Source organism: Rana temporaria, chromosome 9 (genome assembly GCF_905171775.1).
Source record: "Rana temporaria chromosome 9, aRanTem1.1, whole genome shotgun sequence".
Classification (NCBI taxonomy): domain Eukaryota; kingdom Metazoa; phylum Chordata; class Amphibia; order Anura; family Ranidae; genus Rana; species Rana temporaria.
In genome coordinates, this window is record NC_053497.1 from 18,292,378 (window position 1) to 18,314,434 (window position 22,057).

The window sequence follows — 22,057 nt, forward strand, 5'->3', positions numbered from 1 at the left end:
ATATCTTTCATCCTACTGACTTAGGCAGGCCATATTTCCTGCAACCACAGAAATTTGCACGATTTCCCCATCAACACAGGCAGTGCTGGCAGGGGAATAAGCAATTGTCTTCGCTGGGGGAAGACCGTGATTATCGCAAGCAGCTATAGAATCTGCTTGCGATAATTCCAAGCGAATCCGGCAGGCTGTTTGTAACCAAGTTGATCAATCGATCAATTTGGTACATTCAACCTGCCCATTAATGATTCAAATTTCGGCCGGGTTCAGCAAGAAATTCAAACTGTGTATGGCCAGCCTTGCATAGGAAAAAAACAAACAAATGATAATTCAAGGGGAAGTCGAGGAGTAGCCACCTAACGTTTTTGAGCACAGTTCCTTTTTCATTATTTGAGGCCTGCCCATTGAAAATTCAGTCCTGAGACCCCATCCTTGGTGTCTCTGAGATAATCAAGATAGTGTTTAATTTATCCTTCTAACATATAACCTAAACTAAAATATACAGTTTGGAGGGACCAACACCTTTTAGATGTTCTGACACCTTGAACCCTAAAGTCACACGTACCGTTCATGTAGCTGGATGTTAGGAAAGCGTTAGCGGCAGTGATATGGTGGGCAGTGACGGCAGATTTGGCAGCTAGGAAAAGACAGTTTAAACAAGGAGGGGAGAAGAGTGCAGATTTATATAAGTGGGGTTGATAGCAAGGAAGTGAAGGAGAAAGGGAGTCAGTCAGGGTTGGAAATGTCCACGAGCAGGTTGAAGGAAGGAAGAAAAAGAAGTAAGAGAAACAAAAAATAAAACAACAATGAAATGGGTTCTAAACATCAGTTAGGCCATCAATGAGCATAAAAGCAGCATTACCACCACAAAGCTAAATTAGTCAAATAACAATACTTTAAGTGTATAGTGTTTCCCAGTACTGGCAGAAGAACTCCAGTCAAAACAGATAACTTTGACTCTACCACACCTGTAATGTATTTTATCTATCTATCTACTGATCTATCCTTCTGTCTACAGCATATTGGTCTACCACTAAGCTAGCTAAACGAAAATTTTAAATACTTCAGCAGAGATAAATAAGATATTTTAGTTTTGAGCGGGCATCAGATAGGTGAATACCTACCTAGCTTCTGTCATCTTTATGCAGATTATCCACAAGTAATTTGTTTATCTGCCCATTCCACAAGTGTATAGTTAAGGTATTGCTCTGTCCCTATTCGTTTTTTTTATTTATTCCTTTCAAAATCCACTAGGGCTATGTTTGCCAACCACTGTTGGGCCGCAGTCTCCCTTCTACTGGGTTGCAGATCCCCTAACCTCCAACAGTGCCTCCCAACCATCCGCAGTGAACCACAGTGCCCCTCAACCTTCATAGTGCTCTCTAACCCCCCACAGGGCCCTCTAGCTCCCTGTAGTAAACCCCCCACACTGAAAATCCTCTAGGCCCCCATAGTGCCCCAAAGCTCCAAGAGTGTCCCACATAGAGTTGCCACCTCATCCCTTTAAACCCGAACACATATGAACTACACAGGTTCTGAAGGCTAATTTAATGCAGATAAGACAACAAGTGAGTTTAATTATCACCTTAAGCAGCCACAGAACCTGTGTAATTAATATGTGCTCAGGTTTAAAGGGATGAGGTGGCAACCCAAGTCCCACACTGCCTCCTGCGCCCTCCTACCCTCCCCCCCCAGCACCCTACAGTCACAGTGCTCCTGAGAATTGCCCACTGTACATGTCAACGAAATCTGAAAGGTCTCAAAAGCGTCTCAACTGATGCTAAAAACATTCTGTGCTTGCTCATCGACAGAATCCCAAAACCTGTTGACACAGGGCCCAAGGGTGCGAGTCCAGCAGAAGAAGATACTTTGTCTGCTCTTGCTTTTTGCACCTTTCGCACAGTCCTTGGACTTTATACTGCCTTAAGCAATAGCCTCTATTTGGAGGTTGGTGAATGTAGGGAGAGGTGGAAGTATTAATCACCTCCTTGTCAAACAACTCCTACAACTATGACTTTTTCCTCTAGGCTTCCTTCAAACTGCTGCCTGCAGATTTCCCAAAAACATCTATCAAGTTCTTCTGTCCTACACATATCAAAGATGAAGGAAAACTAGAAGATAAGGTGCCCAATGCAGGGGAGGATCAGTTGAAGGAAAACTGGAGAACTGGAGAGCCCAAAAGTTGAGTTATTGGGATGATGGATCACAGAAATTGGGGCATAAATGATAGTTACCCTCTTGTCTTCCCCACCATCATTATCCAAAATGTTTGCGTAGAGTTCTCCTGTAAACTGGGTTCAATTACCTTGGTGGTTCTGCTGCTTTTGACATGCCAAAACTCAACAACATTGCATAGTTATGACTAGGATCACAGGGACTGCTATGGAGTAAAAAGTCAACCCAACAGCCAACTTGCGTGGATTATGGGAAGGGTCTTCTTGAAGGGACATAGAAAGAAAAGATGCACCCCCTGCTCATCGTGCCCAGAGGGTGAAATTAAAGCAAAACAGCATGCTTTCTTTTCTTTCTACACAATTGTCTAAATTCATACATACAACATTTTTTTTACTCCAATGTAAGCTTTATAGCACATGGGATCTGTGCATAATACATTTTAATTTCTACCAGCATACACTGGATTGAAATGTCAAAGGGTAAATGAACACAAGAATATAACTTGCAGAATGTGAACATTCTTAACAAATTAATTAAACATTTAAACATTTGACTTTTGTCCATCTGTAAAGAAAAAGTGTGACGAAACAATTTTTAAGTGCTTTAGACTCCAATTAAGCCAAAAAATGGCGTTGCAAAAAGCTTTCAGACTCTAAGGTCAACGAGGGATAGCGTGTACCTGTTTAATATAGAATTCAATGTGAAATAAGTCTGCAGGAGGGTGAAACAATTCAATCCTAAAATTAATAACATTTAAGGACAGCAGAGCTTTCATAATACATGTGGTATCTGCATGTAACACTTCCATCGATAATTCCCCCAAAAATATGGGGTGTAGGTCTCATTTTTAGATACTTGCGCTTACAAGCTCAAAATATCTGTATGTATTTTGGAATGGTTCTCTAAAATTAGCGTTAGCTCTGGATGTACATATAGTTAACCCAGGGGCAAAAAGTTTCCATTGGCTAGGGTAAAATGAAGATGGAAGTGAGATATGCAAATACCTCCTGTGTAAGGCGGCTTCACTGAGCATTGCACTAGCTTAGTGGTCAGGTTTTTGCAATAATTTAAAGGACAACTTCACCAAAGGTAACGTTGTCCTTTAATCAATCTTCCCACCCCCCCTGAGGTCAGCCTACCCAATGACATACTTCCCAACAGCTCCAATCCAATTATATTTACTATGCAGCCCTACTCACATGCCACACTTCATGTCCAAGAAAACCTCTGGCGAGCTCAGACTTCTCACGCGACTTGAATTCCCATTCATTTCTGTGGGAAAACCAGACTATGTAGGACTGCTGGAGGCCACCATGAGTACGGCTGTCCCAGAAAAATGAATGAAGTCACGTTGCACACGTGCAGTCTGAAGACAAGCCAGACACAAGCTTTCTTCGTAAGCACACTACAGCAATAGTCATGGGCACACAGTGAGTAGATGGATTGAGGCTTAAAAGTAAGTATATATTGAACTCAAGTGAGAGGGGTGGGGGATAAATTAAAGGACAACTTCACCAATGGTCAACAAATATCCTTTAAAAACATATCAAAGCAGGTGAGGTGAATTCAAAGGTAAGACTGCCAAAATGTAACTGTCCATTCACCCATAAGATTTCAGAAAATCAGGGTTTCCAGAGGAGTATGCTCCCTCATGCCAGCTCCATCTGAACTTGAGATGATAGGTCCACAAAGGAGGGTTAAGCCGGGAAGAGATTGCCCCAGGATATTCACATATTCTGAGAAGATGATGGGTGAAAGTACCTACCACTACCCACCAAAAGAAACAAGTTTTGGGGGAACTTAAAGCCAGACTCTAGGAATCAGACAAAATCTACTCTTGCAATGCCTCCCCAACACTGCAAAGGTTAACTGCCTGTTCAGTCTAGGGGTGCAGAAATAAGAACTAATACCTTATTTCTTGCTTCAGTAAGGTCACTCCAGTCGTGGTCACACTCCTGCTTCCTCCTCATACAATGTAGGGGTTTTAAGCCCTGCATTGTACGAGATGTCGTCGAGGGACAGTCCAGAGTGCCAGAGGGGGAGGTGGAGAGCACAGGAGTGGGCCTGAGCGGGAATAAGGTAAGTAACGCAGCCTCTTCAGCTCCCTTCTAGACCTAATGAACAAATAACCCTTACAGTGTTGGGAGGGTCTATTGCAAGGGTAGATTTTTCATGGAGTTGGGCTTTAATTTCTTAAAGGGGTTGTAAAGGATTTTTTTTCAACCCTAAATAGGTTACTTTACCTTAGTGCAGTCCTCCTTCACTTACCTCATCCTTCAATTTTGCTTTTAAATGTCCTTATTTCTTCTGAGAAATGCTCACTTCCTGTTCTTCTGCCTGTAACTCAACACCGTAATGCGAGGCTTTCTCCCTGGTGCGGAGAAAACCTCTTGAGGGGGGAGGGGGCGTGCAGGCAAGTCAGGACACTCTCTACTTTGCATGTAGAGAAGGGAGCTGTGTGTTAGTGGGCATCCTGACTCTCCTGCTCACCCCCTCTCCCCTCAAGAGGCTTTCTCCACACCAGGAAGAAAGCCTCGCATTACGGTGTTGAGTTACAGACAGAAGAACAGGAAGTGAGGATTTCTCAGAAGAAAAAAAGGACATTTAAAAGCAAAATGGAAGGATGAGGTAAGTGAAGGAGGACTGCACTAAGGTAAAGGAAGCTATTTAGGGAAAAAAAATGTTTCCTTTCACACGGGGCGGATCAGTAATGATCTGCTTCCGTGTGTCCGCTTTGCTCAGCGGGGATCCTCCGTAAAATCCCCGCTGAGCCGTCGGCTGACAGGGCGGTCCCCGCACACTGTGCAGGGACCGCCCTGTCTTTCCTCCGCTCTCCCCTATGGGGGGATCGGATGAACACAGACCGTATGTCCGTGTTCACCCGATCCGATCCGCCAGACGGAAGAAAAATAGGATTTTCTTCCGTCCGAAAAATCTGATCTTTGCGGAGGCGGGTGATTATGGGTGTCAGTCGATGGTCATCCGCTGACACCCGCAATCACATAGGGACCAATGTATGTCCCGTTTTTTTTTTGTTTTTTTTTTGTATGTCCCGTTTTCATCCGCAACGGATGGATGAAAATGCGGACATACGGTCCGCACATGTGAAAGGGGCCTTAGGCTATCTGACATGATATGGAGATGTAATCAGCATGTGTTTTAGCATTTTCAAAGCTAGCCTGCTGGAACTGTCAGGTCTCAAGCCTGCCTAGGCAGAGATCACTTTTATGTTGAAGTGGAAACCCCCTTTAGTTTATTGGTTCTATATAAACATGCTGCTGTAAAATATGGTTATATTGAGGTCATTTTTTTATATTTCATTTTTTTATTTATTTTTTATGTAAAGGCATATATCAACTTTATATTGTGAGTACTCTCTGATTTACCTTTCTTGTCTTTCTTTTCTTCCTCCTCTCCACCAGCGCCAAGCAAGGTGAAAATGATTCCAGTTTGTGAGTTGATACCAACAGCTGTCACCGCCATCCTGCCAGAACCCTCCATGACATGTGTACCTGCCAAGAACATGAGTCATCGTTATTACTACTAGACAGCACGGGCCAGCATGAAATCCTTATCCTTGTCCTGCATGGTTCAAGTCAGGTCTTGGCATTGGGAATTATTACAGCACAGTACTTATCCCTTTGGCATTGCTGATATGCCAGCAGTACAATTCTACCTAATATGAACTGGCTGAGCGGTAAGCAAGAAGAAAGAGACTAATGAGAGCCAGTTGTGGAGGCTCATACTGAGACCACCTGCTGTCCAGGTGCATCTCTCCCATTATCTGTCTCATTAAGATATTGGCTCTTCACATTGTTTAATAACCCTTTCAGTGTCTACGTGTCTGTTCCCCATGGGCTTCTCTCTATTTTCCGCCTTAAAAAATAAACCGATACGGCCATGCCATGCTCATTAGGGCTTCTCTGTATAAGTGCTTTTTTCATTACGGTAGGTTCTCCCTTGCTTTCCCAACAGAATTAAAAGCATAGAGGTCTGTTCTAAATCAGGGGTCTCCAAACTTTTCACTACAAGGGCTACATCATTCATTTTACACATATGTTTTCAAAAAATGAAAAAACCTAAAAGAAAAAGGGCTACCCAGTTAAATGCATTCTGGATTACTTACTGTGTATACTTTTTATATATTATTCTCTTTCACCCATTCTATACTATCCCAATTTTTCATCACAACACTAACATAATTAGATCACTAATGAACTTTCCATTATATTTATAAATATGAATATTGAATTAATATTAAATATTTTCATTTTTAATTTATTTATTATATTAATACCTTTACCAGATTTTATATCAACTAATTAATTAATAACAAAAAACAATTATGTGGATCTTTGTGCGCACGCCTTGGCCTTAACCACTTTAGCCCCGGATCACATTATTTTAAATAATGAATTTTGTGTTTTTACTAGCTGAAAGTCAAATTCGTCCACTTTATAAGAAAGAAATGCTTGACATATATCACTCTGTTTATAATGCATCTATATAAAAATATATGAGGTTCACTTTTTGAATTGAATTGCTGAAGTAAATGTACTTTTTGATGATATTCAAATTTTATGAGATGCACCCATACCTGTATATACTGTATACATAGGCGTGCGCACAGGGTGTGCCAGGTGTGCCCAGGCACACCCTAATCACCCTGTGCTGCTTCGTCACAGAGAAAGGGACTCCGGAATCTTTGTCCTCAGCCCCTTTCTAAGTCTCAAATATAAGATATCAGGGGTCTGTTTAGGCCCCTGATATCTCACCAAAGCCCCCCCCCCCAATGGTGCTCATAAAAAATTGTAACAAAAAATAAAAAATTATTGTAAAAAAAAATGTAAAAAGTAATAATAAAAAAAATAATAAAAAGAAACTACTGACAACAGTCCCTGCCCACTGACACCATCCACTGTTCTACTGACACCGTCCAATGCCCTACTGCCATATATATATATACATGCATGTGTGTTTGAGCTTTGGGGTGCACACCCTAATGCAATAGGCTGCGCACACCTATGACTGTATATATACAGTATATATATATATATATATACACACACACACACACACACACACTATATATAAATATATTTATATATATATATATATATATATATATATATATACACACAGACACACACACATACACACACATTATGGGGCAGATCCACAAAAGAATTACGCCGGCGTATCTATTAATACGCCGGCGTAATTTTAAATTTCCCGCGTCGTATCTTGTTTTGTATCTACAAAACAAGATACGACTGCACCTCGGGTCGATCCGACAGGCGTACGTCTTAGTACGCCGTCGGATCTTAGGTGCATTCTTTCCACCGGCCGCTAGGTGGCGTTTCCGTCGAATTCCGCATCGAGTATGCAAATTAGCTAGTTACGACGATCCACGAACGTACGTCCGGCCGGCGCATTTTTTTTACGTCGTTTGCGTTCGGCTTTTTCCGGCGTATAGTTAAAGCTGCTATATGGTGGCGTACTCAATGTTAAGTATGGCTGTCGTTCCCGCGTCAAAATTTTAATTTTTTACGCCATTTGCGTAAGTCGTTTGCGAATAGGGATTTGCGTAGAATGACATCACCGTCAAAAGCATTGGCTTGTTCCGGTTTAATTTCGAGCATGCGCACTGGCATACCCCCACGGACGGCGCATGAGCCGTTAAAAAAAACGTTGTGTGCGTCGGGTCACGTCGTATTAACATAAAACACGCCCCCATCACATTGTTTTTAATTGTGCGCCCTTACGCCGCAAAAGATACACTACGCCGCCGCATTCTTTGTGGATTTGAAAAAAATAAATAAGTTACGGCGGCGTAGTGTATCTTAGACACGCTACGCCCGGCGGGAAGATTTGCCGAGCTACATGGATCTGCCCCCAATATATCCATATATATATATATATATATATATATATATATATATATATATATATATATATATATTTATATATATATATATATATATACACACACACATATTTACATGTTGTCATCATTTCATAAACAGTTGTAATATACTGAGCATATGTGCTTAACTTTAACTAAAAGAGACTTAATAAAAGTTGGGCACAAGCTGTAATTGTAGGCAGACTGCCCATCTGGCTCTTGGGATCTCTCCAGCATTATACAGGATTTTACCATTGCAGAATCAGTCTAATGGGCACGGAATTAAAGCCACATTTCATGGAAACTGCTAAATACATTGATCACACTTTTACTGTATGTGAACTGATTTACATGCCAGAGTATTTTTTTATCCTGTTAACCAGCATTGTAATTTATTCTGTTACCGTGTAATGACAGGAAGGTGATATCACTATGTCCTGGTTTAGCTGTGTAGCTTTTTCTGTCTCCTCTCAGCCTTCAAATGATTTACTGAGATATAAATTATCATCAGTACAATACTGGTCATAATTGTCCAATAAAGAGGTAGGTGACACATGAAGTGTGTCGCCTGCACTCCAGGTGTGTCTTCCTGGCACTGCAGTCCTGGTATTTTCCTAAGACTGCAGTCCACTGCACTACAGAACAGGTGTGACTTCCTGGCACTGCAGAAAAGGTGTGTCTTCCTGGCACTGCAGTCCAGAAGAGCTGTTTTCCTGGCACTGCAGTCCAGAAGAGCTGTGTCTTTCTGGCACTGCAGTCCAGAAGAGCTGTGTCTTTCTGGCACTGCAGTCTAGAAGAGCTGTGTTTTCCTGGCACTGCAGTCCAGAAGAGCTGTGTTTTCCTGGCACTGCAGTCCAGAAGAGCTGTGTCTTTCTGGCACTGCAGTCCAGAAGAGCTGTGTCTTTCTGGCACTGCAGTCTAGAAGAGCTGTGTTTTCCTGGCACTGCAGTCCAACGGAGCTGTGTCTTCCTGGCACTGCAGTCCAGAAGAGCTGTGTCTTTCTGGCACTGCAGTCTAGAAGAGCTGTGTCTTCATGGCACTGCAGTCCAGAAGAGCTGTGTCTTTCTGGCACTGCAGTCCAGAAGAGGTGTGCCTTCCTGGCACTGCACTGCAGAAGAGGTGTGTCTTCATGGCACTGCAAACCAGAAGAGCTGTGTCTTTCTGGCACTGCAGTCTAGAAGAGCTGTGTCTTCATGGCACTGCAGTCCAGAAGAGCTGTGTCTTTCTGGCACTGCAGTCCAGAAGAGGTGTGCCTTCCAGAGAGGCCCGGAGCAAAGACAGAACCTGCAATAGGCGCAGGGCCGGCCATGACAGGGTTAACAAATCCCTGCTCTGGTTTGGTGGGAGTGGTTAACAGGGAAGCAGAGCTAGGGGGGAGGAGAGGTGATAAATTCCTCCCCACGCTTCCCGGGTTAACACACGTGGAGAGAAGTTTAGACAGGAAGCTGCTGGGGATGCTGTGCTCTGCCAGAAATTAACAGTGAGGTAGGCTGCGGCTGGGGGATTGTATAGTTACGTGCCTGCATTAATGTCTGGGGTCGAGGCTCTCCCCACCCAGCTCAGGCAAGAGGCCGATTTCCACGGTGAGGGGTGGCTCCAGTCTACGCTGGGGGCCGCTCCTGCCGCCCGGGGACACTAGTGAGGATTCCCCCGTTCGGGGGGGGTGGGCCGGGCGCCCCGCGGGCGCGCTTATCCAGGCCTCCCGACCGCTATTCCCAGGGTTCTGCCACCTGGTCCTATAGAAGGGAGGGCAGCCCCATCCGGTCCCCTTGCTAAACTGGCTCCCGCCCGCTGTCCCCTGGTCCTTCCACACAGTCCCATGGTAGTGAGGGCAGCCCCACCCGGGCCCCCTCCGCCCCCCCCCTGCAAAACGGGCTCCCGCCCGCTGTCCCCTGGTCCTTCCACACGGTCCCATAGAAGTGAGGGCAGCCCCATTCGGGCCCCCCCCTTCAAAACGGGCTCCCGCCCGCTGTTCCCCTGGTCCTTCCACATGGTCCCATAGAAGTGAGGGCAGCCCCATCCGGGCCCCCTCGGGCCCCCCCCCCTAAAAAACGGGCTCCCGCCCACTGTTCCATCCGGTCCCATAGTGGTTAAGGCGGCCCCATCTGGGCCCCCTCCCTGCAGAACGGGCAGCGCAGCGGTGGCGGAGCGCCACGAGGAGGCCACCAGTCGGCGGCGCGGGTCGGGGGGGGCGGCCAGGGGGCTCCTATGCGGCGGCCAAGTCCGCTCGACGTGCTGAGCATAGGGAGGCGGGCTCCGACCCCGGTTGCGCACCGGAGGGCCGAGAGCCTCTGCAAAAAATTTCTGTCCCTGCGGTGGCTAGCTTTCCATCATCCGCGGCTAGCCACCTCCAATCCAGCCCCGTGGTGAGGGGGCGAGGGGGAGTGGAAGACGGCAGTGGGCAGGCGGCACCAAGAAAAGCGTCAAGGAAGTCGGTTCACGGGTCCAGGGTGCGCAGCAAGAGCGAGTCCAGCTCTGGGCCCGCGGCAGCCAGGCCAGAGTCGCCTGGTGGCCTTTTATCCGGTGAGGAGGTCCGGACTGATGACTGCGCGGAGGGGGAGCTGTCCGAAGAGGAGGTCGCGCCCAGGACGGAGGTCGCAGCGTGGGAGTCGAGCCGGACGGCTGGTGGGATTGCTTCCAGACAGCCCGGTGAGTCGCTGTTGTCTTTTATTCTGCATTACACAATGTGGGGGTGTCGTTGGGGGGACGGGGGGAGGGTCCCCGTAGTCAGTTAGAGGTGCCCGCTGGGGGCAGGGGTGAGCGGGGGTAGGTCTGGCGCCCGGGGGGAACAGACAGGGGAGGAGGCAGGTTTGCAAAGGTTGTTGGCGGGTTTGGAGGTGTTGGTCGGCCAGTTGAAGGGGGGGGTCAGCCCCGGCGGTGGCATGGGGTCCGGTGGGGGGATCCGGGGTGCCGTCACCCGCAGAGGCAGTCGCTGTATCGGGGGCTGTGGTGCCCGTGGACAAGGGGCAGAGCGGGAGGGGGTGGTGGCAGGTACTGCTGGGCCGCCTACAGAAAAGGGGGATGCGGGGGTCGATTCCGCAAAGAGGGATTTGGTCCGGTTGGCGGACGCAGCAAAAGGAGAGGTGTATACAGGTTATGAGGCACTGCTGGGTTCTCATTTGAAGCCGGAGGTGCGGGAAAAGATATGGAAAAGTGAATATGTAGAGATATTCACGTTGTTACCGCTTACAAAGTTTAACCTTGGTAGGGTTAAGCCGGAGGAGTCCAAGAAAGAGGACGAGGAGAAGAGGAGGTATAGGCTTAGACCTAGAACTTTTGCGAACTGGTCGCAGGCGTACTCTATCATGGCAAGCGTGATCGGTGAGAAAAGCCCCGAACACTGTTCGACACTTTTCAGATATCGGGAGGCGATTAGTGAGGCATACCGGTGTTACGGAGGCATGGGGTGGCTCCGGTATGATGAGCAGTTCCGGCAACGCCGGGCCTTTTAGGCCTGATATTAGGTGGGACACTAAGGACATCGGCCTTTGGATGCGGCTTATGTCGGCCCCATGGACGTCCACACCGTTTTTTCAGGGGGGGGCCGGTGGAACCTCTTCCCCAGGACAGTCGGCCGGAAAGAAAAAGGGGGTCTGCTGGCAGTTCAAAGAGGGAAACTGCAAGTTCGGAGGGTCTTGCCGGTTTAAGCACGAGTGCTCCGGCTGTGGTGGCAATCGCCCCGCTTCCCGTTGTTTTAAGCAGGGCAAGGGACGTTCCGGAGACTTTGCAAGTAAGAGGGAGGACTCCGGTGTTGGTGGAAAGGATGCGACCGTTTCTCGGTAGATATCCTGACAGGGCGGCCGCCCTGTCATTGGAAAGGGGCTTCTCAGGGGGCGTTGGCATTCCATGCAACTTGTCGGTGGTCCCCCCCTGTGGCTAAGAAGAAGAAACTACGCCTACGGAAGGAAGTGGCGCTGCGCCGTATAGGGGGCCCATTTGTATCGCCTCCTTTGGACGGGTTGGTGGTTTCCCCATTGGGGGTGGTGCCTAAGAAGGAGCCGAACAAGTTCCGGCTTATTCATCATTTGTCATTTCCAAAGGGGGGGGTCGGTCAACGACGCCATCAGTATGGGGGACTGTACGGTGAGGTTACGGATTTGCGCCGTATGGTTGGCCACGTTGGAACACATGGTGGAGCGGTTTGGCGTGCCGCTGGCGCCAGAGAAAATGGAAGGACCGAGGTCGGTCATCCAATTCTTGGGCATCATGATCGATTTGGAAATGATGGAATGTAGGCTGCCGCTGGACAAGCTGGAAGGCCTCAAGGCCGAGCTTTGCGAGATGGTGGGTTTGCGGAAGGTGCGACTCCGAGCGCTGCAGTCCCTCTTGGGGAAGCTGAATTTCGCGTGCCGCATTCTCCCGATGGGGAGGGTCTTTTGCAGGCGCCTCTCGGCAAGCACGGCGGGGGTCAGTTCACCTAGGCACTATGGGTGCTTGGGGAAGGAACATAGGGAAGATCGGTTGGTGTGGCATTCATTTTTGAAGTCCTTTAATGGCAGGGACTTGTAGATGTCCGGTCAGTAACTTCGACATGGAGTTGTTCACGGATGCGGTCGGCGGTCTAGGTTTTTCGGGCATATTTTCAGGGGCAGTGGAGTGCGGGCTCTTGGCCCCAGTCCTGGTTGTAGGCGGGGTTCACGAAGAATTTGGTGCTGTAGGGAACTGTTCCGGTGGTGCTGGCGGTGGAATTGTGGGGCTTGTCCTTCAGGGACCGGAAGGTGCGTTTCCATGTTGATAATCTGGGGGTGGTCCAGTGATTTACAGCGTCCTCTCCTCCGTTTATTCGGTTATTGCGGCACCTGGGGCTGCGTGGTTTGCGGATGAACATATTTGTATATGCGGTGCATTTGCCGGGGGTGGAGAATGTAGTGGCTGACGCCTTGTCAGCGCCTTTCAGCGGGCCGGGTTCCGGGAGTTGGTTCCGGAGGCGGAGGAGCAAGGGGTCCCCTGTCTGGAGGGGCTTGGGAGGATTCCGTTGGAATCGCCTCCGGGTGTATCAGATAATCGGTGAGTGAGAGTACTTGGGGGGCGTATGAGAAGGTCTGGTCGGAGTGGCAGGCTCTGGTAAGTGAGGCCGAGGTGGACACGGCCGGTCCCGAGGTCAGGGGATTGGTGATTTATTTTTGTGGCCAGGAACATGGAGGCCGGGGTCTCAGTCCAGGTTGGACAAAAAGGTGGCCGGTTTGGCCTTTCTGTTTAAGTGGCAAGGGCGTCCGGACTTTACTAAGGAATTCTGTGTTCGGCAGGCTCTAAAGGGTTACAGGAAGCAAGGGCGTCGGTCGGATTCCCGGCGCCCGGTGTCGTTTGAGATTCTGCGGGGAATTAGGGGGGAGTTGGGGACATTGTGTCCATCCCGGTTTGAGGTGTTGTGGTTTCGGGCGGCTTTCGCGCTGGCGTTCTTTGGAACCTTTCGCGTGGGGGAGTTGGTCAGCCCCTCAAACAGCACAGGGTGGCATGTTAGCCGGGGATGTGGTGTGGGCCCGAGGGGGGGGTCGCATTGTTGTTGCGTCAGTCCAAGACGGATCAGAAAGGGAAGGGCAAGGTGGTGCGAGTGTTCCCTATTGAGGGGTCGGAGTTGTGCCCAGTTAGGGTGGTGCAGGAATTTTTTGGACGTGCGGCCAAAGTTGGGCGGATCAATTTTGCTGCATGAGGATGGGACAGTTTTGTCGCAGTATCAATTCGTGACGGTGTTCAGAGGGTCTGGGGGGCTTTGGGCCTTGTGGCGAATGAGTTCTCGGCGCGTTCTATTCGGATTGGGGCCGCAACGGAGGCGGCACGTAGTGGTTTGGATGATGACATGGTGAAGATGATCGGCAGATGGGAGTCTAGGAGGTTTCGATTATAGGTTAGACCTCAGCTCATGGTAAAGGTTGGGGCGAGCGGTGGTGCGGGCCAATAGGGATAGCCCAACAAAGTCTAGGGGGTCACCTCCAATGTTGGTAGGGGGTGGGCCGGGTTTTTGGTAAAGGTACAGTTTGTTGGTAGGGGATGGGAGCGTCTCCTGGGGGCCTTGTATGATGGATTTCTTGATTACTCTCTTACAGGGGCGGGACAAGGACTGGTCTGGATAATGGGCCACTCCTTCGTTCATTGGGGGGGTATGAGAGCGGACATGCGACCGGACGGTCGCCGGCTGGGTGTCTCAAGACAGGAGGCAATGGTGCGGTGGTTGGGGTCCCGGGGATGTTGTGGAGTAGGGTGGTGCCGGAAGTGCACAAGTTTGGCACGGTTGGATCGTCAGCCGGATGTTTTGTTGATACATGCGGAGGGCAACGACCTTGGGGTTCGTACCATGTTGGATGTCGCGCGGGACATCAAGTTAAAAATTTTAAGGATTCGCATGTCCTGCCCGGAAACGGTAGTGATATGGTCAGACATTGTGGGCAGGTCATCAAGGCGGATGGCCAGATCGTGAGAAGTCGTGAACAGGGCCAGGAGGAAGATCAATCGGGAGGTGGCTAAGATCGTAATCGGGAATGGCGGGTTGGTGGTTAGACACCCTGAATTGTAAGTGGATACGGGGAGGTATCTACGGAGAGATGGCGTACATTTGACAGAGGTGGGGATTGATCTGTAGGTGTTGGGCCTACAAGACGGCGTCCAGCGAGGATTGAGGGTGTGGTGGTGCGCCCAAAGGTAAGGAGTTACCTTTGGGTGCTGGTGGCGGGTGTTTTGGACTTTGCAGGAGAAGAAAGTACCCTAAAGTGGATGCCATTACCCAGAGGTGGTATGGGTTCTGAAGGGGCGGTTAGTCCAGTCTACCAAGGTGTAGCTGGAAAGTTGGTTAATGGGGGGCACTGCGGTCAGTTGGTCGTCTCTGAGTCAGTTTGTCGGCTTGAGGCCTAAGACCAGAGTTAGGTACCGCAGTGCTCAAAAGGTTTAAAATGGTTACAAGTGGTGTTAATGTGCCTGCAAAGTCCAGCACCAGTAGTGTTAAAATTGTATCTTAGGTATACATATGTTTATGTGTGGGAAAATGTTATTTAATATTTTAAAAGGTTATTTAAAATAAATGGAGGCTGCTACGGCCAGTTTTTTACTCCAAAGATTACAGTAGTGGTCTCAGTTATTTATTAAAGGTAAAGGTTGAGTAAAAATGTGGGTCTTAGCAGATAAGGGTAATTTATGTTATACCATAGTCAAGAGAGGCCCGGAGCAAAGACAGAACCTGCAATAGGCGCAGGGCCGGCCATGACAGGGTTAACAAATCCCTGCTCTGGTTTGGTGGGAGTGGTTAACAGGGAAGCAGAGCTAGGGGGGAGGAGAGGTGATAAATTCCTCCCCACGCTTCCCGGGTTAACACACGTGGAGAGAAGTTTCCCACCCACCCTCCCTATGTTGGTTATGTTAGGGGGGGTAATTGGTTTACTGGGATGGTAAAAGTCATGTTATACGGTGTTTGTGGGCTTGTGGTGCTTTCCTTGTTTTTGTCTCCCCCACACAGGTGCGAACTTAAGATGTCGTGGCGGCGGCGGGTGTTTTGGACTTTGCAGGAGAAGAAAGTACCCTAAAGTGGATGCCATTACCCAGAGGTGGTATGGGTTCTGAAGGGGCGGTTAGTCCAGTCTACCAAGGTGTAGCTGGAAAGTTGGTTAATGGGGGGCACTGCGGTCAGTTGGTCGTCTCTGAGTCAGTTTGTCGGCTTGAGGCCTAAGACCAGAGTTAGGTACCGCAGTGCTCAAAAGGTTTAAAATGGTTACAAGTGGTGTTAATGTGCCTGCAAAGTCCAGCACCAGTAGTGTTAAAATTGTATCTTAGGTATACATATGTTTATGTGTGGGAAAATGTTATTTAATATTTTAAAAGGTTATTTAAAATAAATGGAGGCTGCTACGGCCAGTTTTTTACTCCAAAGATTACAGTAGTGGTCTCAGTTATTTATTAAAGGTAAAGGTTGAGTAAAAATGTGGGTCTTAGCAGATAAGGGTAATTTATGTTATACCATAGTCATGGCACTGCACTGCAGAAGAGGTGTGTCTTCATGGCACTGCAAACCAGAAGAGGTGTGACTTCCTGACACTACAGTCCAGAGAAGGTGTGTCTTACTGGCACTGCAGTCCAGAGGAGGTGTGTCTACCTGCCACTGCAGTCCAGAAGAGCTGTGTCTACCTGCCACTGCAGTCCAGAAGAGCTGTGTCTTCCTGGCACTACAGTCCAGAAGAGCTGTGTCTTCCTGGCACTACAGTCCAGAAGAGCTGTGTCTTCCTGGCACTACAGTCCAGAAGAGCTGTCTTCCTGGCACTTTAGTCCAGAAGAGCTGTGTCTTCCTGGCACTACAGTCCAGAAGAGCTGTGTCTTCCTGGCACTACAGTCCAGAAGAGCTGTGTCTTCCTGGCACTACAGTCCAGAAGAGCTGTCTTCCTGGCACTTTAGTCCAGAAGAGCTGTCTTCTTGGTACTGCAGTCCAGAAGAGCTGTGTCTTTCTGGGACTGCAGTCTATAAGAAGGGTGACTTCTTAGGATTGCAGTACAGAAGTGATTGGGCATCCATGTGCTGCAGTCCAGCAGAGATCCATCTTTGTCAGAATCCAATTTTTTTCATCTTTCCCAGCATCCCACTTTTTTTGTTGGATTTCCCCATTTCATTTAAGCTAAACTATATAATTGCATCACTGAGAGCCCACCCCCCCGTAGTGAAAATATTCGAAGTGTGACAATCCACACAGAAGATCTGACCATTTGGATTCCATGAATATAAGAAGCCCACGGGTAAGTTAAGCCAGCCATAGACGGCTCGAATTTCAACCAGTTCAGCAGGGACCGGCCAAGATTCAAACCATGTAAGGGCAGGCAGATTGATCCATCTATCGACTTGGGTACAACCAGCATGCCAGATTTTTACTTACGATTATTTCCAGAAGCTATAGCCGCAAGAACTAATCACTGTTCTCTCCTGGCAGGGACAGTTCCCCAAGTTATCTGCACAGCAATGCGATGTGAATCACATGCTATGTCTGGCATCGCAGCAGTGTGAACCAGCCCTAAATCATGGTTCAGAAAGGTAATAATGGATAGTTCTTAGTTATATGAATGAGAAAAAGGGCAGCAAGGGGAGCAGGTGATGTGTACTGTGTTTGTTGATTTAGGTTTCCTTAAAATGTGTCTAAAGGCAAAACTTTTTTTTTTAATACAATAGTAAGGGCTTGGAACCACTGTTGGGTTTTTAGGACTTTGGCCCCTTTCACACTTGTACAACTTCAAAGTCGTGCGACTTTGCCGCAATTTTGGATCTGTAGTACTTTGGCATTAACCAATGAAAACATACATGGTGTGAGGTAATTCCTTTTCCTGCCATAGTTGTTTCCAGTTCCTGTTTGCTTCCTGGTTGTTGTGGTGTGGTGTGTTGTGACAGAAAATGTTTGCTACTCAATATATTGCCACATCAGTTGTCATTGCTGCTGCAGCAGTAGCAGTGCATGAGGAAGAAGCGGAGGAGAAGGACAAGGACATGGCTTTTTTTGGGCTGTTTGGAGCACATTGTTCCTGAGGGAATAACCAGGAAGTGAATGTGTGCTGGAAAAATGTGCTTGGGACTGGGAGGGGCTACTATGTTGAAAGGATTGGGTGGGACAAGGGTCAAAAAGCTGCTTAAAGCTTGTGCTTACAAAGTCTTACTGAAATCGTGTCTATATTATTCAGGTACGATTTGCATACTACTTGAGGGTTTAACATTGAGGTCTATGGACATCAACTCGCATGGAAGTTGGACCAAAGTAGTGCAGGGACTGCTTTGAGACTTAACCACTTCCATACCGGGAACTTACGCACCTTCCTGCCCAAGCCAATTTTCAGCTTTCAGCGCTGTCGCACTTTGAATGACAATTGCGCGGTCATGCTACACTGTACCCAAACAATGTTTTTATCATTTTGTTCCCCACAAATAGAGCTTTCTTTTGGTGGTATTTGATCACCTCTGCGATTTTTTTTTTCGCGCAACAACTAAAAAAAGACCGAAAATTTTGAAAAAAATAAAGTTTTTATTTTTTTCTGTTAATTGTTTTTGTAAATAAGTACGTTTTCTACTTTGATTACGGGCACCGATGAGGTGGCACAGATGGGCACTGATGAGGCGGCACTGATGGGCACTCATAGGCGGCACTGATGGGCACTCATAGGCAGCACTGGGCACTCATAGGCGACACTGATGGGCACTCATGGGCGGCACTTATGGGTGGCATTGATGGGTACTTATGCGTGGCACAGATGGGCACTGATAGGTGGGCACTGGGCATGGATGGGCACTGAGGGGTGGCACTGATGGACACTGAGGGGTGGCACTGATGGACACTGAGGGGTGGCACTAATGGCATTGCTGGGAATCACTTGTGCCCATGTTGCCAGTCAGTGCCCATTTGTGGGCACTGATTGGAATCTATTCTCTTTTTTTTTTTACGACCCTTTTTTTTTACTGCCCTTCCCTGGTGGTCCAGTGTGGGCTTCCCTGGTGGTCCAGTGTGGGCATCCGAGGGGGGGCTGCGCTGATAAACAATCAGTGCGAACCCCCCGTCAGGAGAGCCGCCGATCGGCTCTCCTCTACTCGCGTCTGTCAGACGCGAGTGAGGAAGAGCCATCAACGGCTCCTCCTGTTTACATCGTGATCAGCCGTGATTGGACACGGCTGATCATGTGGTAAAGAGCCTCCGCCGGAGGCTCTTTACCAAGATCAGAGATGCAGGGTGTCAGACTGACAGATCGCCATGCTGCGTGCCCCCATGGGCGCGCGCCGGCATGAAATCCTGCAGGACGTCAATAGACGTCCAGTCAGGATTTCACAACCACTTCCCGGACGTCAATTGTCTATTGACTGGGCTGGAAGTGGTTAAAGTCGTGCCAATATAAATGGAAGTCATTGAAAATCACGGAGAATGCCTTGTCATGTGATTTTGCAGTCCAAAGTCGTGGGACAAGTCGTATAAGTGTGAAAGGGGACTAAATCTCCCCAGCAGGGGTAGGGTGAATCTCACACTGCTGGGGAGATTTACCGTTTGATCAGGGTCATTTGGGTAGTTTCTGTTGTCATTGGCCCAGATTCAGGTACATCTGCGGGATATTTGCGGGGGAGCAGGGCAACGATTTTGCCCTGCGCCCCCGCAAATATTTTGCACTGCCCTCGATTCACGGAGCAGTAGCACGCGCAATGTAAATGATCCCGCCGGGGACGGGAATCATTTAAATTAGGCGCGCTCCAGCGCCGAGCGTACAGCGCATGCTCCGTCGGGAAACTTTCCCGACGTGCATTGCGGTAAATGACGTCGCAAGGACGTAATTTGCTTCAAAGTAAACGTGAATGGCGTCCAGCGCCATTCACGAATCACTTACGCAAACGACGTGAAATTCAAATTTCACGTCGCGGGAGCGGCGGCTATACTTTAGCATTGGCTGCCCCTACTATTAGTTTGTGAATCAGTTGGTAGTATGCAATTTGCATACTAAACGCTGATCACAATGGGAGCGCCCCCTAGCGGCACACGCAAGAATGCAGCCTAAAATCTGCGAGGCATAAGAGCCTTATGCCGCGCAGATTTTAGGCTGCAGTCGGTGTAACGAGGTTCCTGAATCAGGAGCACTCGTTACAGAGGAGCAAGTAAGCAATTGCGCCGTGTAACTTATGGTTACACGGGCGCAATTGCTTCTTGAATCTGGGCCATTATGATTTAAAAAGAGTAAACTCAGTTGATTGATAATAAATGGCTTCAGCCAAATACTAACCATGAGTGAAAGAAAAGTTTTTGTGTTATCATTCATATTCTCTGAAAAATGGGCAAGAAATAAATTCTGTCGGGGTATGTAAACTTTTGAGCACAACGGTAATTTAATATTCCAGAAATCAAACCAATAGCAAAATTGGACAAAAAAAATTAAAAAAAAAGCTGATCAAACTGAATAAATTTACACAGCAGATCTATAGTGTCATGTAAAGGTTCGTGTCCTCACCAGAAAGCAGCATCGGGTCCTTTTCTACAGACTTGCGCACGTGATCCGATTCTCCTGTCAACGAGCTTTCATCAATCTTCAGATCGTTTCCCTGGATCAGAACTCCGTCTGCGGGCAGCAGGTCGCCTGGAACATCAGAGAATATTAAAAAATGAATGAAGTTCATTTTCTCCTGCAATATTAATGTTGTTCACAGCATTGAACCATCAGTACGTGTGAGTCAGCGCTGTGGGAAGACCGCGCAGAGCAGGATGTGTCAAGGAGCAAAATACCGCTTCTGATTTATTACAATTTCAAAGTTTTTAAAAAGCGGAGATAAAAACTTTGTTTTCGTCCATTGGAGAAATTAGAGTGCATGTATTACCAGCCGCTTTATCTGGAAGAACCGCTGGCGGTAAAAAAAAAAGTAAGCAGTGGCAGGAGACCTAACCACTTTTTTTTTATCAATTAAGCATGCAAGAGAAAACAGGTCAATTAGTCTTGTTGATTTAGTTTATTATTTGCGCATTTATTGTTGTTAATAGTTTTGCAGCCGCAAGTCTTGTAGCCATCATTTTATATGTCCCAAGTTTCTCAGGTTCAGAATCACAAATCTTAAAGGGTAACGCCACTTTCGCGGGGGGAGAAAAAATAGCAAATAAAGAAAAAATAATATAGCACATATAATTGCGACACTAATCATATTGTAATTGAATGTTATTAAAAAATTACCTTTCCTTTTCAATCTGTAGCTGCTGTAATTTTCTGAGAATGCAATGTGGCCACCTGGAGTTGTTCTGTACACAGAGGGCCGGATTCAGATAGAATAGCCTATCTTTCTGTGGGCGTAACGTATCTCAGATACGTTACGCCGCCGTAAATTAGGGCGCAAGTTCCGTATTCAGAAACAACTTGCGCCCTTAGTTGCGGCGGCGTAACGTATGTGTGTCGGCGTAAGCCCGCCTAATTCAAATGTGGATGATGTGGGCGTGTTTTATGTATATTAACTGTGACCCCGCGTTCGCGAAAAAATCCCAGTGCGCATGCTCGAAATTACGCTGCAAACCGTCAATGCTTTGGACGTGAACGTAACTTACGTACAGCCCTATTCGCGAACGACTTACGCAAACGACGTTAAAATTTTAAAAACTCGACGAGGGAACGACGTCCATACTTAAAGCGGTGGTTCCCCTAAAAATAAAATGTTAACATTGCCTTTCCCAAATAAATTACGATTAGAATCGGCCGGTTTTATTAAAAAAAAAAGGTCCGTACATACCGTTTGTTAGATTCGTTCCCACCGCCACTTCCGGGTACGATGCTGGCGGTGGGCATTCCTAATTGATGGACAGGCATCCGAACGACGCATACATCGCGTCACGAGATGCCGAAAGAAGCCGAACGTCGGTGCGCATGCGCCGTATAGAGCCGCACCGACATTCGGCTTCTTTCGGCATCTCGTGACGCGATGTATGCGTCGGTCGGAATGCCTGTCCATCAATTAGGAATGCCCACCGCCAGCATCGTACCCGGAAGTGGCGGTGGGAACGAATCTAACAAACGGTATGTACGGACCTTTTTTTTTAATAAAACCGGCCGATTCTAATCGTAATTTATTTGGGAAAGGCAATGTTAACATTTTATTTTTAGGGGAACCACCGCTTTAACATTGGCTACGCCTCATATAGCAGGGGTAACTTTACGCTGGAAAAAGCCTAACGTAAACGACGTAAAAAAATGTGCCGGCCAGACGTACGTTTCTGAATCGGCGTATCTAGCTCATTTGCACATTCCTTGCGTAAATATACGGAAGCGCCACCTAGCGGCCAGCGTAAATATGCAGCCTAAGATACGACGGTGTAAGACACTTACGCCGGTCGGATCTTAGGGAAATCTATGCGTAACTGATTCTATGAATCAGTCGCATAGATACGACGCCGAAACTCAGAGATACGACGGCGTATCCGGAGATACGCCATCGTATCTCCTTTCTGAATCCGGCCCAGAGTGTGTACTGACCACTCCCCAGAAACATTTCCTGCTTGTGTGATTGGCTCACCATCTTTCC

General features: G+C 47.7%; 1 protein-coding gene across 8 annotated transcripts in view; it reads right to left on the reverse strand.

Moving 5' to 3' along the window:
- ATP2B3 (ATPase plasma membrane Ca2+ transporting 3) overlaps positions 1–22,057 on the reverse strand; it is a 436,284-nt gene that overhangs the window by 131,595 nt on the left and 282,632 nt on the right. For 4 of the 8 annotated variants that reach the window (XM_040322885.1, XM_040322882.1, XM_040322881.1 and 1 more), the window contains exons 6-8: positions 20,011–20,136; positions 5,559–5,684; positions 563–634 (exon numbers count right to left, since the gene is read on the reverse strand). In XM_040322885.1, the coding sequence (XP_040178819.1) occupies positions 563–634; positions 5,559–5,684; positions 20,011–20,136 (324 nt within the window). The remainder of the gene's footprint in view (positions 1–562; positions 635–5,558; positions 5,685–20,010; positions 20,137–22,057) is intronic. The other 4 variants (XM_040322884.1, XM_040322888.1, XM_040322883.1 and 1 more) reach the window with 1 other exon arrangement.